The sequence below is a fragment of the Cynocephalus volans genome, chromosome 16 (assembly GCF_027409185.1).
Source record: "Cynocephalus volans isolate mCynVol1 chromosome 16, mCynVol1.pri, whole genome shotgun sequence".
NCBI lineage: Eukaryota > Metazoa > Chordata > Mammalia > Dermoptera > Cynocephalidae > Cynocephalus > Cynocephalus volans.
In genome coordinates this window covers 10,389,995-10,406,549 of record NC_084475.1, presented here as the reverse complement: position 1 = coordinate 10,406,549, position 16,555 = coordinate 10,389,995, and the positions used below count along the sequence as shown (strand labels likewise).

Genomic DNA, 16,555 nt, shown 5'->3' with positions numbered 1-16,555 from the left:
TCAAAGCTTACATAGGAGAAGCTTGTTTACAAGGGAGAACATACAAAGCACAGCTGTTGTGCTCTGGAGAGTCAGAGAATTCTTCTGCGGAAGTGATGCTTAAGTAAATTCCTAAAAGATGAGAAAGAATTAATTAGTGGCAGAGTGGAACAGGAGATAAGCATGTTCCGCAGAGAACAAGCAAAGACACTGAAGCAAAGCCATTGAAGCAGGCAAGGCCAGGAGACATTAAAGAAATGAAATGTGACTCAAGTGGAGAGAAATGTACTAAGAGGCCAAGCCTGGATAGTTCAGTCAAGAACACACTTCTGGGGCCCTGCACCATCCTGGATGAAATGGCTTTAAAAATTACAGAGAGCATTTCCCTAATTGTTTATATTCTTGGGGAACTGAGAAAGTTTTCTATCTGCAAAAATACTTTTCTGCTGGTTGAGCAATGCCTGGAATTCTTGATTGGAAATTCATCCCTTTGCTTAAAGTATTTTCCTCCTAAAGTAAAAGTAGACTTTCAAGTTGAAATACATTTATCTTGGTTTCACATATTATTTAGAAGGAATGAGTTACTTTCTGAATGAATTGATTGAGGAAGAAAGAATAATGTGATGGGACTAATAATTATGTTGGGAAGATAGTTGCCATCAGGGTAAGAAGGGTCCCTGAAGAGGGTTCTGTGGCACTTAGGACAAATATCACTGACCGCCAGAAATTTTCATAGTGCCAGCACCTCTCTCTACTATGTTTTCAGTAGAATTTTAGCAAATGTTAAAACCAAGAGGTTAAAAAGAAAGAATTGGAAGAGAGGAACAGACGTGCTCATTGAGAGACAGTAAGACTTGAATAGAGGCTCTCTTTTTCTCTGAAGGGAATTGCTTTGTCTCCAATGCACATAAAGAAACAGAGCTTAGTGAGGGAAATAGTCAATAAGTGAAATTTCATATTATGTAAATGCAAATTATAAAGCTTATAAGTTTTCATTTAGCAAATTTTATTTTTGTCTTTTCAGAAAGCTCAGGAGAAGTCCGCAGAATTTCTAGAACAAAATTATGAGCTGAGTGAAGTTGATCTTCTAGTATGCCTGATAGTAAGAAGGCCTTTCTATCTCACCACATATTCCTTCGGATGGCTATCATTTACTATAATTTCTTGATCCTGTCTGAAGCGTGCAAACTTTGAAAGTGTTTTTAATAGTCTTCGATAAAGCAATTACATTCAGACATGATTCTAAACCTTAGAGTTACTTTTTATGTGCGTGAATGAACTATGTAAGTCCAGAATTCAATATAAAATTAATTTTTTTGTTTGTTTAAATGTGAGAGAGCTTGTAAACAATTCAGATGCAATACAACTTAAATTCTTTGAATTATAAAAGGCAAAAGTCAAACAACAAAAGTAAAAGGGAAAAACGATTAAATTGGCATATTTAGGCTGAAGAAAGCTACTGTCTTTTAATACTATGTGTCAGTACTTTTCTAGGCATAGGAGCAAATATAGACAGAAGCCCATGCTCTCATGGAGCTTATCTTCTTGGGGAAGGAGACAGGTAATAAACTAAATAAATAATGTATACCGTGTCAGGTGAGTGGTCAGGAAAGGCTTGGAGAAGAGCATTCGAATAGGAGGTGGCAAGAGCGAACCCGGCTCGTTCCAGAGTTAGCTAGAACGCCAGTGTGGTTGTGGCAGAGTGACAAAGGGGGAGAGTAGTAGGAGAGATGGTCATAGAAGTAACAGGGTAAAGTGTGGGGTTGGGAGAAGGGAGTTACTCAGTGTTCTGGGTCACTCTAAGGACTTTGACTCTACTTTGAGTAATGGAGGAGTCATTGGAGGGTTTTAAGCAATGTGATATGATCAAACGTGTGTTAAAAGAGTAGCTCTCCTTATTGTGTTGAGAACAGAGGTTTAGGGCAAGAGGAGCAGGGGAAGACCAGGTAGAAATGTGCTGCAATAATCCAGGCGAGAAAATATAATGACCTGGACCTGGGTGGGAGAAGTGGGGGTGAGAAGTAGTTAGGTTATGGATAATTTTGAAGATAGAGTGGATAGAATTTATACTCGGACTGAATATGGGTTGTAACAGGAAAAAAGGAGACAAGTTCTACTAAACTGGATCATGGCTTGTACAGTTACTTTCCTCTCCCAAGTTATAAGTATGATTCACAACTATGTTACCTGCAGACAAAAGGGCACCAATTTAATTTGAATGTTTAAATAATATTTGTGAACTTATGCATAAATATAACTGTTTTTCTCTGCTCCTAGCCTTATTTTCAGGCTTTGCTATTCGCTTTTGTCCTAAGATGCATGGAGCTAAAATGTGGAAAAAGAATAATGCGAAAGGATCCTGTTTTCAGGTCAGGATAAAATTTAATTTCATACTTAATATCATATTTTAATAGTCCTAGATAGTGGCTGTACTATCGACTTGTTAATACAGATTTATATTTACAATGCAAGCAGCAGAATAATCGTCATCATGGGAAGATGGCTTACTGTCCAGAAACAGGACTCCCAGGCACAGTTTTAAACTGAGGGAGACTTGTAGTCTTTCAAAAATTTAATGAGCACCCAAATATGCCATTCTCCCATCCAGGATAGTTATACATCCTTGAACAGAAGAGATGGGATGAAATTGATGTAGGAACATAGTTCAGAGTGTTTCACAAGTGGTGAGACTCTAGAATGGGTGAGCAGTAAAAGATGCTGAAAGGAACACCTGGTATGGTTGAGGTGGACTCGGGGGGAGCAGAGAAAATGAGAGGGACCTGAATTTTAACAAGGAAGGAGCAGGGCTTGACAACAGATTTGAAAGGGTCAAAGATGCTTACCGGAAAAATGGCAATAACACTGAGAAAGGGATTCTGGCTAGTGGGAGGAGAACTCTTGACAAAAGCAGAAGCAACATTGACAGAGTCATCATCACCACCTATCTACTGAAAGAAAAGATGATGGTAAAATCACAGGGACCCAGATTTTTGATACATCTTTGCCAACTAGGTAACCACATGTAACATATTTCATTTCCTCTACAGAATTTCCCCCCAGAGTAGAGATGTTCGACCAAATCCAGAAGAACCTATAGATGAAGATGAAGATGTCCAAGCAGAAAGAATTAGAACAGCAACTGCCCTGACCACTTCAAACTTAGATGAGGTAGAAAAACAAGTGACAAGTTGGATGATAATGGAAACATTCAAGAACTTTCAAGAATAAAGTTTGAAATACTGGTTTTCGTTTTGAAAGTTTGGAGTTCGGTGCATTTTTGTAATCCTTAATTATGCAGGCACTTCTTTAGAAAGTCTTGGAAGTTGAAAAAACACAAAACATAATGGCTTTATTCTTCTTTTGAGAAAAATGGGTTTTGATCATTAGAGCTATAGTTTCAAAAGCCAGCAAAACCTCATGAATTGAAAAATGTGAGATTTGTTATAAAATGCTAAGTAGAAATTAAGATTTTAAGGGTTATTCTTTTATTTGACACAGATGTTATGATGTTTCCAAAAGCTTAGCCACTTCTGTTTGTCAAGGCAATGAGCTGGTTTTCATAAGTACACTGTTTTCTTAGTCTTTTTAGAAACAAGAGATATTGTCTATGTTAATGAATGCATATTATATCTGTAACAAGCAATGTAGATTATTCTCAACTCAAAATATGGTTTGGTTTATGACATAGGGCATGATAGGTTCCAGCAGGGAGAACATAACAACATAAAGTCTCTGAAATGTAAGAGGAAAATCATGCTGTCATCTCTTCTAGAAACCAGTCATAATTGCCAGCTGTCTGCACAAAGAATATGCAGGCCAGAAGAAAAGTTGCCTTTCAAAGAGAAAGAAGAAAGTAGCAGCAAGGAATATCTCCTTCTGTGTTAAAAAAGGTTTGGAATAATCACTTTCCAAATTAACCATCATTTTTAGAAATACCCACTGAACATCCATGTCACAGTCACAGTTTCAGTTGCTGAAGCATTCATTCATTCATTCATTCATTCATTCAACATATATTATTTTAGTTTTCCAGGGACTGTTTTAGGCTCTAGAAATATAATTACAAAGAAAATAGGCCAAGTTCCTGTCCTTGTGGATTTTACATAGTAGAAGGGTGTTCATAAATAAAAATAATTTATCAAGAAAAGTGTCAGGTGTTAGGTAGTTCTATGTGGAACACTGAAATATGGGAAATGACATGAGTGACTGGGGGCTGCATTTGATTAGGGTCAGGGAAGGCCTTGATTGAGCAGTGACATTTGGATGAAAAAAAGGTACTAGCTATGTGAGCATTAAGAGATAAGAGCATCTAGGCAGAGGAAACAGTGAGGGCAGGTACTCAGACAGAGCAACATGTTTGAAGTGGTTGAGTTTCAAACAAAGAGGCCTGCAGATGCATCTGCAAATAGAAAAGATAAAGTCAAAGACATGGGCAGGGCCATATTCAGCACAGCTTTTAAAAACAAGAAGTTTATATTTTATACCAAGTTAGTGTAATGTCATCAGAGGACTTTTAGCCAGCTTGTGTCATCATGTAATTTGTTTTGACAAGATTACATACTAGCTGCTGTTTGTTTGTGAATTTGGGTGAGGGGCAAGTTAAGAGGCTTTTATATCTGTTCAGATGAAAGATTATGGTATCTTGAACACAGGTGGGTAGATTTGGGATGAACAAAATGTCCCTGACTCCCCAGGTTTAGGATTCATTTATACATGTACTCAGTGCATTAACCCTCTACTACAGAAAACAATTTGGGCACGTTTTAAACTAAAACAAGTAATTTGGGGGAGAAAAAGACAGATGTATTGACATAGCTTTTCAATAACATTGTATATAATTACAGAAATTGAAGAATATGGTTTGGTGTCATGGATTACATATATGCTATAAATTTCAAAATGATACTAACAGGGCTGCACAGATCTCAGACTTCGTTGAAGAAACAAGTTTATGTTAATCAGTATTTCACTTCCAATACTGATAATCTGATTCTTTCTTTCAGGTGAAATTTTGGGATTGTTAGGACCCAATGCTGCTGGTAAAAGTTCGTCTATGAGAATGATATCTGGGATCACAAAGCCAACAGCTGGAGAGGTAGTGAAAAAGGAAGAAATGGTTTCCATTCCCAAAATAGAAGTTTCATGATAAATATAGATTATATCTTTATAAGACTAGACTTTTTTTTTTTTGGGTCTTTTGGATAAATTTATTTTTTCTCTATTATATATTTTTTCTGAGCATTGAGAATTTATGATAGGAGTTGGAATGTCAGCAGGAACCAGAGACCTTTTCTTCATCACAGTTTTCAGGATCCACTTGAGCTAATTTATTAGGTTTTTTTTCCCCCTCATGTAAGACTGTACTTTTGTATTAGTAGCTTAAATCATTTTTCATAAAAGTTACATGAAGTAAGTTCTATAATATTTCTTTAATGCTCAAACAATTTAGGTGTTTATTAACTAAATGTCAGTTTCTTGAGTAATTGTGTGATTGGAAAAAAGACTACATGTGTTTCTAAAGCTGTTTCATTTTTTTAGGTGGAACTTAAAGGATGTGGTTCAGTTTTGGGTCACCAGGGAGATGACACAGTCAAGTTCCTGGGATACTGTCCTCAGGAGAATGTGCTGTGGCCTGTCCTGACGATGAAAGAACACCTGGAAGTGTATGCCGCCGTGAAAGGACTAAGGAAATGGGACGCCAGGGTTGCCATTACACGGTACGGACAGGTTGTGTGATTTGTTTGTATCAAGAGGCAGGGAGGCTGGACCATTGATGATAAATTCACGAATAAAGAACGGAGAGTATAAATAATGTGTGTCGCTTCTCGGTGTGTTAGTGGTAGAGCAGGGATGGGGGACAGTACCTGGTTTCTTGCATCTCTCAATGAGAGATCTTAAAGGAAATGTTTGTTTAAAATAATTGATAAGAAATAAGTGAGTAAATAATCATGAATAATTATTCATTTCAGTTTGCTAACAGAAAACTGGAAATGGAATAATCGTTTATTTTCAATTTCTCATTCAGAATTCTAGTTTATCTTAAAAACTGTTTATGAGGTAAAAAAAAAAAAAATTTCATGTTCCAAAATAAGTGGATGTTTTCCTTTTATCATGAGTTTAGAATGTTGAGAACAATACTACCAAGTTTCCCTCCAGTGCTGTTACTCTTCGTGTGCTTGCATTTTCCAAAAAATCCTCTCTTGACCTAATACCGTCATCTCACTTTCCATCAGATTAATGGATGCTTTCAAACTGCATGAGCAGCTGAATATTCCAGTGCAGAAATTAACAGCAGGAACCACTAGAAAGGTATGTGTGGTGTCTGATGCTCCCTTGAGGGCTGTCATGGTATGGCAGCAAACAGGGGTTTCCCTGCATTGCAGTTGTGTTTTGCCCTGAGCATCCTGGGAAATTCACCTGTCCTGCTTCTGGATGAACCAACTACAGGCATGGACCCTACAGAGCAGCAGCAAATGTGGTGAGCATTATCGTAACCTTCAGAGCTGCGAGTAAATATTACGTACGGATGCATTTTAAAACTGATCTTGGGAAATTAAACTTTAAATCCACTGGTTCCTGATTCAGCGGAAAAAAATTCATATTATTAGAAAGACAAATATTTAACAAATAGATTATCTACCCCGCATTATATTCATGTGATATTCCGATATCAAAAATTCTAAATATTTTATTGGAGTTTTAGGTCTTTAATTTGCAATGTTAAAATACAAAAATATTTTGCCTTTTAATTATTGAGATGTCTATAACTGATTCCTTTTTTTCTCTACTTTATTCCCTCAGAGACTACTTACTTACTGACTCTTTTTTCTCCCCTTTAATCTGTCTAATTTGTATATGCAGTTTTTCAGTTTTTTTCTTTTCTTTCTACTTTTCTATCTGGAATTTGTCCTTTGGACTAATAAAATCTCCAATCTAGTTTTTTATTTGTGACTGTCCAATATTTTTCTAGCTTTAAAAAAAGTTGTTATGGCTATTTTATATAAAGGTAAAGAGAATTGTTATGAATCCATTACTCCTATCACCCAGTTTCAACAGTTATAAATAGAAGGCCGATCTTCTTTCATCTATACCTCCACCCACTTCCTTTCCCCACCCTCCGATTATGTAGAAGGAAATACTAGGTGGCATATCCTTTTATTTATAAATATTTCAGTTTGTATCTCCAATAGATAAGGAATCTTTTTTAAATTTTAGTTTTAATTATTTATTTTTTATAAATAAAATTTTTTCAAAATAAAATTTGAGTGTAAAAGAAAAATATACAGTACATACAGTAGCTCTGTGACATTTGCAGCTTTAACTTTCAGTCTTTTATTGAGGGAGGCACAAAACAAGTCTTAATACATTTAAAAAGATTAAGATCATAGAAAATATGTTCTCTGACCACAATAACAGAAGGAAATTTAGAAAATTCACAAATGTGTAGAAATTGAACAACACTCTCCTAAATAAATAATGGGTAAAAAGAGAAGTCACAGGGAAATTAGAGAGTGCTTTAAGATAAAAATCAAAGCACAACATATCAAAATTATAGGATGCAGGGCTCATAAAGTGCTTAGAGGAAAATTTATACTGGTAAATACCTATATTAGAAATAAGAAAAATCTCAAATCAGTGATGTGAACTTCTACCTTAAGAAAATAGAAAAAGAAGGGCAAACCTAACAAAGCAAATATTAACAAAGATTACAACAGAAATGTATGAAATACAGAATTAAAAAACAATAGAGAAAATCAACAAAACCGAAAGTTTATTCTTTAAGAAGATCAACAAAATTTGCAAACCTTTATCTCAACTGACCAAGAAATAAAGAGAGAAGACTGAAATTATTAAAATCAGAAATAAGCAGGGGCATTATTTCATTGTCACTATGGTTTTTGTGGTGGTAAGACTTAGTTTCTTTCTCTTATTCGTTTGCATTTTTGTTCTACCAGTGAGCTTTGTTCTCATGTATTCATGGTAGTGATTATAGTTTTTCAGATTCCAGATGCAGGACTTCCTTGAGGATTTATTGTAGGTCTGCTTGTGTGGTGGTGAACTCCCACAGTTTTTGTTTATCTTCCTCATTTCTGAAGGATAGCCTTGCTGAGTATACTATTCGTAGCTGACAGTTTTTACTTTTAGTATTTTGAATATATCATCCAATTTTCTTCTCACCTGTAGACTTTCTGTTGAGAAGTCTGCTGTTAGTTCCTTTATAGGTGACTTGATGCTTTTCTCTTGCTTCTTTTAAGATTCTCTCTTTGTCTTTGAGCTTTGCCAGTTTGATTATAATGTGTCTGGGAGAGGATTCTGGGGGGTTGAATCTGTTTGGGGATCTTTGAGCCTCCTGTATCTGAAGGTCCATATCTCTCCCTATACCTGGGAAGTTTTCCATTATTATTTCATTGAATAGGTTTTCCATGCCTTTTCCTTTTTCTCCTTCTGGAACACCCATGATTCAAATCTTTGTGCACTTAAGTTTGTCTTCTAGCTCTCTTAGATTTTATTCATTTTTTTAAAAATTCTTTTTTCCTTTTATTTGTCCACATGGGTTATTTTGAAAAGACTATCTTCAAAATCAGAAATCCTTTCTTATGCTTGTTCTAGCCTACTGCTTAAGCTTTTGTGTTTTTTATTTCATTGAGTGAATCTTTTAGTTTCATGAATTCTGCTACATTCTTTTTTAAGGAATTAATCTCTTTGTGAACTTCCTCCTTCATATCCTGGATTTTTCTTTTCTTTTCATTTTATTATGTTGTTTGAGTCTTCTCATATCTTAGTGAGTTTCCTGAAAATTGTTGCTCAGAATTCCTTTTCAGTCATTTCAAGTGTTTCCTGCTGTATAGGGTCTGGTATTTGAGAATTATTTGATATTCTTTTGGTGGGGTCATGTTTTCTTGGGTTTTCATATTTCTAGTATCTCTACATTGATGTCTGGTCATCTGGAAGAGCAGTTGCTTCTTCTATTACCCTGGAGTGGGCCTACAGGAGAGAGACATCCTCTTCTTTTTCCAGGCTCTACTGGTGACTCTCCTTGTGTCAATGCAGTTGAGTGTCTGTAGAGCCACCTGCATGGTGGCTGTGGAGTTCAGTCACTTTTGTGGCAGCCATGGCTCTGGCAGTGTCTGTGGTATTCTCTCTTGCCTGTTTCCAGGGGTGTGTGGGAGCTGCCCTTGGCTCCTGCCTAGAACCCTGGCATTGCTGTGTTGCCTGCTTCCAGGCGGAGTCTTTTTAAAACTTAAGTACAGTATCATTAGCACATTCAAAAATATTAGAAACTTTTCTTTATGTTATTAAATACCTAGTCAATAATCACATTTCACTGTTTTTTTAAATTAGGTTCTGAATATTATTTATAAACTGTATTTTATCTTTTTGTTGTTGTTTTTCTGTACTTTTTTGTTTTAAATGCTATTAATTTATGCACTCACTTTAGGCAGGCCATTCAGGCAGCTGCTAAAAAAGCAGAGAGGGGCATTCTCCTGACCACCCACTGCCTGGCTGAAGCTGAGGCCATCTGTGACCGTGTGGCCATCATGGTGTCTGGAAGGTTGAGGTGGGTATATCTCCAGAGCCTGCATTTGACACCCAACACAAGATTCCCTGTGGAAAGATCAAAACCACTGTGAGCCGCTGGAGCCCTCCTTTTTAGCTTCCTCGGTGACACCCTTTCCCGTACATTTGAAGTTTAAGAATAACATAAAAAAAAATTAGGGCAATATTTTTTCCAACATGTTCTTCTTCTTGCCTGTAGATGCATTGGCCCCATCCAACACCTGAAAAACAAACTTGCCAAGGATTACATTCTAGAACTAAAAGTGAAGGAAGCTTCTCGAGTGCCTTTGGTCCACACGGAGATTCTGAAGCTTTTCCCACAGGCTGCACAGCAGGAAAGGTGAAAAAAGCTTTGATTAGGGAGAAATATGTAGGATTTACCCACTCAATGGTTCCTTTTCTGCTCTGTGAGAACTTCATGATGATTTGACTTCATAACAAAAGTTAGGGACGTCAAAACCTGATTGTTGAGTCTTCTAGATTATAAGAGATTTGGGACCTACCCAGGAAGCTGCATCCTGGGCTAGTCCCTAGTTTCTGAGGGAGACTTGGAAAAATTGTGGGGGAAAAACTTCCAAAGACCCAAACTCACACAGGACCACAGTGGGGCTCATGACAACCTCCCTGGGCCTCAATTTAAATATTTAAAAGATATAAATATTTAAGACCTCAAAGATGTAAATATTTAGGGTTAAAGTCCTCCATGCCTCCGTAGGAAATAAACAGTAATTGAAATAATCATAGAGTCTCGTTTTAATGGAATGTTCATGGCTTAAAATGGAGAATGGGAAGGGGTGTGTGTGTGTGTGTGTGTGTGTGGTGTGTGTGTGAGTTATTTGGGGGAGGACAAGGAGGTGGAGCATAAACTGAATTTGAAATTTCTTGGCGGGATAAGCACATCACAGTAACAGGACAAAAACGCTGCTATTTTCATTTTGGCACAGTGTAAATGTAATGGAATTATCTAAGGTATTTGCCAGTACATGTAACTCAGTACTCATAGACCTTTGGTGTCATAACTCAGAGAAGCAGTTTTGATACAGGCAGGAAGATTAGTAATGGTAAGACAGGAAGAACAGGGGCTGGTCTGAACAGGGCCAGCCCTGGAGATCTGGTCAGCATTAGGGCCACCTGGAAGCATCAAACTCCTATTTGGTATAAGCCAAGAATAGGGCATGAGGTCGTACAGCCAGATGCAGCACATGGAAACAAGATGCCCCAAATCAATTCTGACCTTTCCTCAGAGGTCAGGGGAGTGTTTAGATAAAGTCTTTTAAGTCCTTCCTCTACTGTTATGTCCCACTCTCCCAGCCTCTTCTCTCTTTTTACAAGTTAGCTTCCTGGTGTCAAAGATAAGCTTTTATTTTGAGGGTCAGTATCCAACCCAGTTTGTAGTTCAAAAGGAATAGTTCAGAATATCTGTTTTCAACAAGCAAAAAGTTTGCATAAACTGAGCATATAAGTAATTACATTGAATCATTACTAGGAGAACTGTCTATAACAGCTAATTGCCAGAAATCATTTAAAAACTTTCCATTGGTAAATGATTTGATTTCATATTAAAACCATACATTAAATTGAATTACTTTTATTTTAAAAAGGAAATCATTGATAGTATAAATATTTATTTTGATGCTCATTGTATCCCTTTGAAACAGAGTAGAGTATGACATTTTTCTATTCTCAGGTTTTCCTCCTTGTTGGCCTATAAGCTTCCCGTGGAAGATGTTTACCCTCTATCTCAGGCGTTTCACAAATTAGAGGCAGGTAAGAACGACCATATTCAAATTAAGCTTTTGAAGAACCAATTAAGACTTAGATAATAGTTTAATAGGAGGTAATTGTGTAACAAATTTTTAAAACAGGCCTTGTGGGGCATGATTTTTAAGAATTCTAGTCGTAGACAAAGGTGGGATTTAATCCCAACTTTGGTTACTCCAGCTCTATGAAAAGAGGTTAATCTCCAGTGCAGGGACTAAAGCTGCAAAAAACACATGTTCATGCCTGACTCTTCTTACTGGGAATCCATGACATTAACCTTAAAAAGCCCACCAGTGCAGCCTGCTTTGACTATGTGTAGACAATCCATTCACAAGTGTCTTAAATTATTACTTCACTCCTTCTCTTATGTTGCATATACACCTCCTTTCAATTTTCTCCTTCAGTCAATGCCCTTGCTTTGTGTTTCACTAATAAAATAAAAGCAACAGAGAAACCCTCCATCCATCCATCAACCTCCCGTATCTCTACTGTTCATCCTTCCTGTTATGAAGAATGGTAGCTAAGAACTTCCCCTGCATCGTGTGTAACTCTTCCTGCTACTTGAAACTGTCCATTCTGTCTTTTCTTTCATCTTTTTTCTGCTTTATTTTGAGTCATTTCCAACAGCATATCATGATGATGTAATTTATCAGCACAGCATACTGGTGAGGAGCTCAAACTCTGCAGCCGATCTTTCTGGGTTCTCATCCCAGTGCTGCTGCCTACTAGCAAGGAATGTTGGGTGAAGTTACTCAATCCCTGCAATACTGGATGTCTCATTTCCCCAATGAGGAATAATATTAGTTCCTACTTGGCTGGGTTGTTAGAAGGATTAAATGAGTTAATTTATTAAATGCCTAGAACAGTGCCTGGCTCATTGCATTTGAAATAACGTAAATCTCTCCTTTGCTCTTTCCACTCTAGGCAGCTGACTTCCTGGCTCTTCCTATCTTTTCCAGACATGCTGCTGCTTCAGGACTTTGCACTTGCTAATCCTTTCTCCTGAAGTTCTCCTTCCTAAATATCCACGCTACTTCCTTGCTTTTTCAGATTTTTGTTCAATATTGTGGCCTTCCCTCACCATCCTATAAAAAACAGTGGCCAGCACTCACTGTTTTCTTTACCTAATTTATTTTTCTTTATAGCTGCTATCGTCATTTACTTTATTATATATTTAAAAGCTTCTGTATTTTTTTTAAATTTTATTTTGTCAATATACATTGTGGTTGATTATTGTTGCCCCTTACCAAAACCTCCCTCCCTCCTCCCTCTCCTCCCTTCCCCCCAAAAATGTCCTTTCTGTTTGCTTGTCATATCAACTTCAAGTAATTGTGGTTGTTATATCTTCTTCCCCCCCCAGTTTTGTGTGTGTGTGTGTGTGGATTTATATATTAATTTTTAGCTCCCACCAATAAGTGAGAACATGTGGTATTTCTCTTTCTGTGCCTGACTCGTTTCACTTAATATAATTCTCTCAAGGTCCATCCATGTTGTTGCAAATGGCAGTATTTCATTCGTTTTTATAGCTGAGTAGTATTCCATTGTGTAGATGTACCACATTTTCCGTATCCACTCATCTGATGATGGACATTTGGGCTGGTTCCAACTCTTGGCTATTGTAAAGAGTGCTGCGATGAACATTGGGGAACAGGTATACGTTTGACTTGATGATTTCCATTCCTCTGGGTATATTCCCAACAGTGGGATAGCTGGGTCTTATGGTAGATCTATCTGCAATTGTTTGAGGAACCTCCATACCATTTTCCATAGAGGCTGCACCATTTTGCAGTCCCACCAACAATGTATGAGAGTTCCTTTTTCTCCGCAGCCTCGCCAGCATTTATCGTTCAGAGTCTAAAAGCTTCTGTATTTAATGCTAGTATACCTCCCACTAAAATGCAAATTACAGGAAGACAGGGGTTTTTGCCTGTTTTCTGTACTGTTCTTTTCCTGGCATCTAAGAGTGCTTTGTACATAGGAGATTCACAGTGTCCGAGGGTACTTCAAAAGTTTCGTGGGAAAATTGAATTAAAAGATAATACAAATCCTTCCATGAACTTCTTAAAGACGCCTTGTATCAATGGTGAACTGCCAAGACATGGATATATGAATCCGGTAACACCTTCAGATTTCCTGGTGGAGAAGCCCAGCAGAGAGGTGGTATGACAGACGAACTGGTTGAAATGAGTACCGGGTCTTTTTAAAGTGGTTGGAATAAGATGAAATCTTCCTCATATGTGAGAATATATCAATGATCTAGATCCTCATCATATATATATCCCTAAGACACATACAGTAAATAACAAAACGTATATTATCAAAACATAATATGAGAAAGTCTATCAAGACTAATATGTATTTATAGTAACTTTTTGTGGCTTTCATTATTTCATCCTTCTGCCGAGCCTTTATTTATTCAGATTAATCTTCTATTTATATTAATCACTTGCATTTTTATTTTATATGATTTTGAAAAAGTTCTTGGTAATAAATTTTAAGACTCTACTATGTTTTTTTTTTTTTCAGTGAAACATAAGTTTAACCTGGAAGAGTACAGCCTTTCTCAGTGTACCTTGGAAAAGGTGAGTCATGAGTCAACTCATTTAAATTTGTATCATGCATTTATGCATTTCGCATGAAAGCAACATGCATTTTTCCAGTTCATTTGGAAGACAATCAACTACTTGATAATTCCTTTTCCTTCTTCTTTGTCTCCTATTTAGGTATTCCTAGAGCTTTTTAAGGAGCAGGAGCAGGAAAATTTTGATGAGGAAGTTGATACAACCATGAGATGGAAACTGCTTTCTCAGTCAGATGAACCTTAAAACCTCAAGGCTAATAATTCTTTCTTGATGTTCTATAAACCTACATTTTATGTAATAATTAGCAATATGTATAATTTTAATAATCATTTAATGTCAGTATTGAGTATATTTTGTATGTTTAGTCAATAAATGAAAAAAATTTTAAATTATTCTTCCTCTCAGATGTAGGGGTGATAAAAAGTTTGTGATAAAGCAATACAAAATATTAGTAAAATCATCTGAAGAGCCAGGCACTGGTGTTGTAAAAATAAAACTACAAACTTGGAGTTTTTTGAAATATAATTTTTTTTTTACTGTTTACTTAAAAGTTCCTTTGCTGAAATATGTGAGGGGTATATTCTATATCCAGGAGTTGTATGACTACTTTATGTCCTTTCATGATACATCAGGTTTACAGGTTTTCTTTTACGTATAAGCACAACTGAAAATTTTTCTCCTGAAAACTGTGCAGAAATTCTGTTCACATCCACAGGTGTTAGGAAGCCCTTGGACTCACACGAAATACACATGGTGGAAAAGCACTTCAAATATACCTTTTGAAAACAAAGGGAGTCACAGTAGTAGTTGTTCAGATTTTTAAATGTTTAATACTAATATTAACTGTATTAACTTATTATATCTATACACACACTTTTTGTATTACTCAATTAATAAAACTCTGTGTCAGCTTTACATATTATTTTTTTCTTAAAAATAGTTATTTTATTCTGAATATCACCAGAAGAATTTCTGAAGACCAAGCAGTATTTCTGCTGCTTATTTTTTGCTGACATGTAATATAACTTAAAAACATTTTTTATGCTCACAGAAAAAAAATTTGTGTAATGGAGAAAAATATAGAAATCAAATAAAATTGAATGATAGAATCATCACAAAGCCGCTCCCGGAGAGACTGGAGCAAAAGTTGTAGGACTCTCCAGTGGTGGTCATTCTGCAGAAACAGCAATTTAAACAATTTTTTATGCACAAAAATACCTTCACAAGAGCTAAGGAAACCAGGTGAGAGATCACAGTACCTGGTTATAGTGTAATAATAAGAAAAGATGCATTAAAGAGGATAGAAAAAACAGTTTTACGTTACTTGCCTCACCTGCTTCCAAACCCAGGCAGTACAGTGCAGAGATACCATCCACTTGAGGAAGAAGAAAGCAAGCATAGGACTTTGTGTTGGCCTCAACACTGAGCCCACAATAAAATCCAGTACTAGGCAGACCCCCAGGTCTCCTGACTCAAGGACAGTACCCACAGGCTAAACCTCTAGACCCACCCCAGCACCAAACAGGAACCTGTAGTCCCTGCAAGAGGGACTTGAGTTCTGGCCTGCTTCACTGACTGACTACAGCAGGCGTGGACTCTGAATAACGCACAGTGACAGGTCTCAGTGGCTGGGGGGTTGGCTTCCAGACTGGTGCTGCGCTCCCTGGTACTGCAATGGCTGCAGTTGCTGCGGGTATAGGGATCACAACAGACAATCTATCTAGAATTTCTGAACAGGCTTACTGTTGAAGGACATTTCCAGACAAAGCCAGACTGCAAAGACTGGAGAAAGAACATGCTTCTTTTATGTGCAAACATTGACATGAGCACAAGGATTAAGAACAGTCAGGGAAACATGACATCACCAAATAGACATGAAAAGGTGCCAATGAGTGGTTGCAGTAGTTTTGACCACTCCAATAGGAAGTAGCAGCAAGAGACGGAAGGGTGGACAAAGAGAGAGGTGAGGGTATTTCTTCCTTCCTCCTCCTGCATTGGTACCAGATCTCCAGCAGTACACGAATCCTTCCAGGCCTGTAGCTTTTGCCCTCCTTTAGTTATATACACCTGCTTCTGGGCCCCTAAGACTACTGAACCCAGGAACGTCTTCCTTTCACTCTAGTGCACACTCACTCCAGCAGTTCATCAAAATTACCATTTAACTGTTCATTCCCATCAATTTATGGCTGTAGTAGCTTCTGTTCCAGGTAAGCTGATCTTGGCTATGATTCTTTGTATTCACTTGTTTCTCTGGATTTCAGGGTTGTGGTTTGCCCTGAAATCTCAATCTCTGATGGGTCTGAGAAATACAGATTTTCAGTTCTAGTTATGTTACAGGTGACAGAACTGAATTTTAAATTGCACCAATTTTTAATTAATTAAAATTTGAATTTAAATACACACCTGGGGCTAGTGGCTACCATATTGGAGGGTGCAGTTCTCAAGTTAATCAACATCTCTGTCCTCATCCTGAACTATAAGATTTCTAAGGAACTTAGCTCTGATCATCCCTCTCTCTTCACTCATGTAATTATTGTTTGATATTTTAGTTCTTGTGTTTAACACCCTCCACATATTAGTCATTCTTATCATTACTTTGCACAGTCAATATTTATTTAGTTTACCAATATATCAGTTTTTAGCATCCAACTAGGTTCAATTTCTTTCTTCTTGAA

General features: G+C 37.0%; 1 protein-coding gene across 1 annotated transcript in view; it reads left to right on the top strand.

The window, feature by feature from the left end:
- ABCA6 (ATP binding cassette subfamily A member 6) overlaps window positions 1–14,168 on the top strand; it is a 58,904-nt gene extending 44,736 nt beyond the window's left edge. The window contains exons 27-39 of the mRNA XM_063080326.1: window positions 1,004–1,081; window positions 2,257–2,348; window positions 3,027–3,147; window positions 3,752–3,869; window positions 4,983–5,074; window positions 5,518–5,696; window positions 6,213–6,288; window positions 6,363–6,457; window positions 9,419–9,538; window positions 9,737–9,877; window positions 11,225–11,304; window positions 13,825–13,880; window positions 14,022–14,168. Of these exons, the coding sequence (XP_062936396.1) occupies window positions 1,004–1,081; window positions 2,257–2,348; window positions 3,027–3,147; window positions 3,752–3,869; window positions 4,983–5,074; window positions 5,518–5,696; window positions 6,213–6,288; window positions 6,363–6,457; window positions 9,419–9,538; window positions 9,737–9,877; window positions 11,225–11,304; window positions 13,825–13,880; window positions 14,022–14,123 (1,350 nt within the window). The 3' untranslated portion in view covers window positions 14,124–14,168. The remainder of the gene's footprint in view (window positions 1–1,003; window positions 1,082–2,256; window positions 2,349–3,026; window positions 3,148–3,751; window positions 3,870–4,982; window positions 5,075–5,517; window positions 5,697–6,212; window positions 6,289–6,362; window positions 6,458–9,418; window positions 9,539–9,736; window positions 9,878–11,224; window positions 11,305–13,824; window positions 13,881–14,021) is intronic.
- Window positions 14,169–16,555: the final 2,387 nt, after the last annotated feature.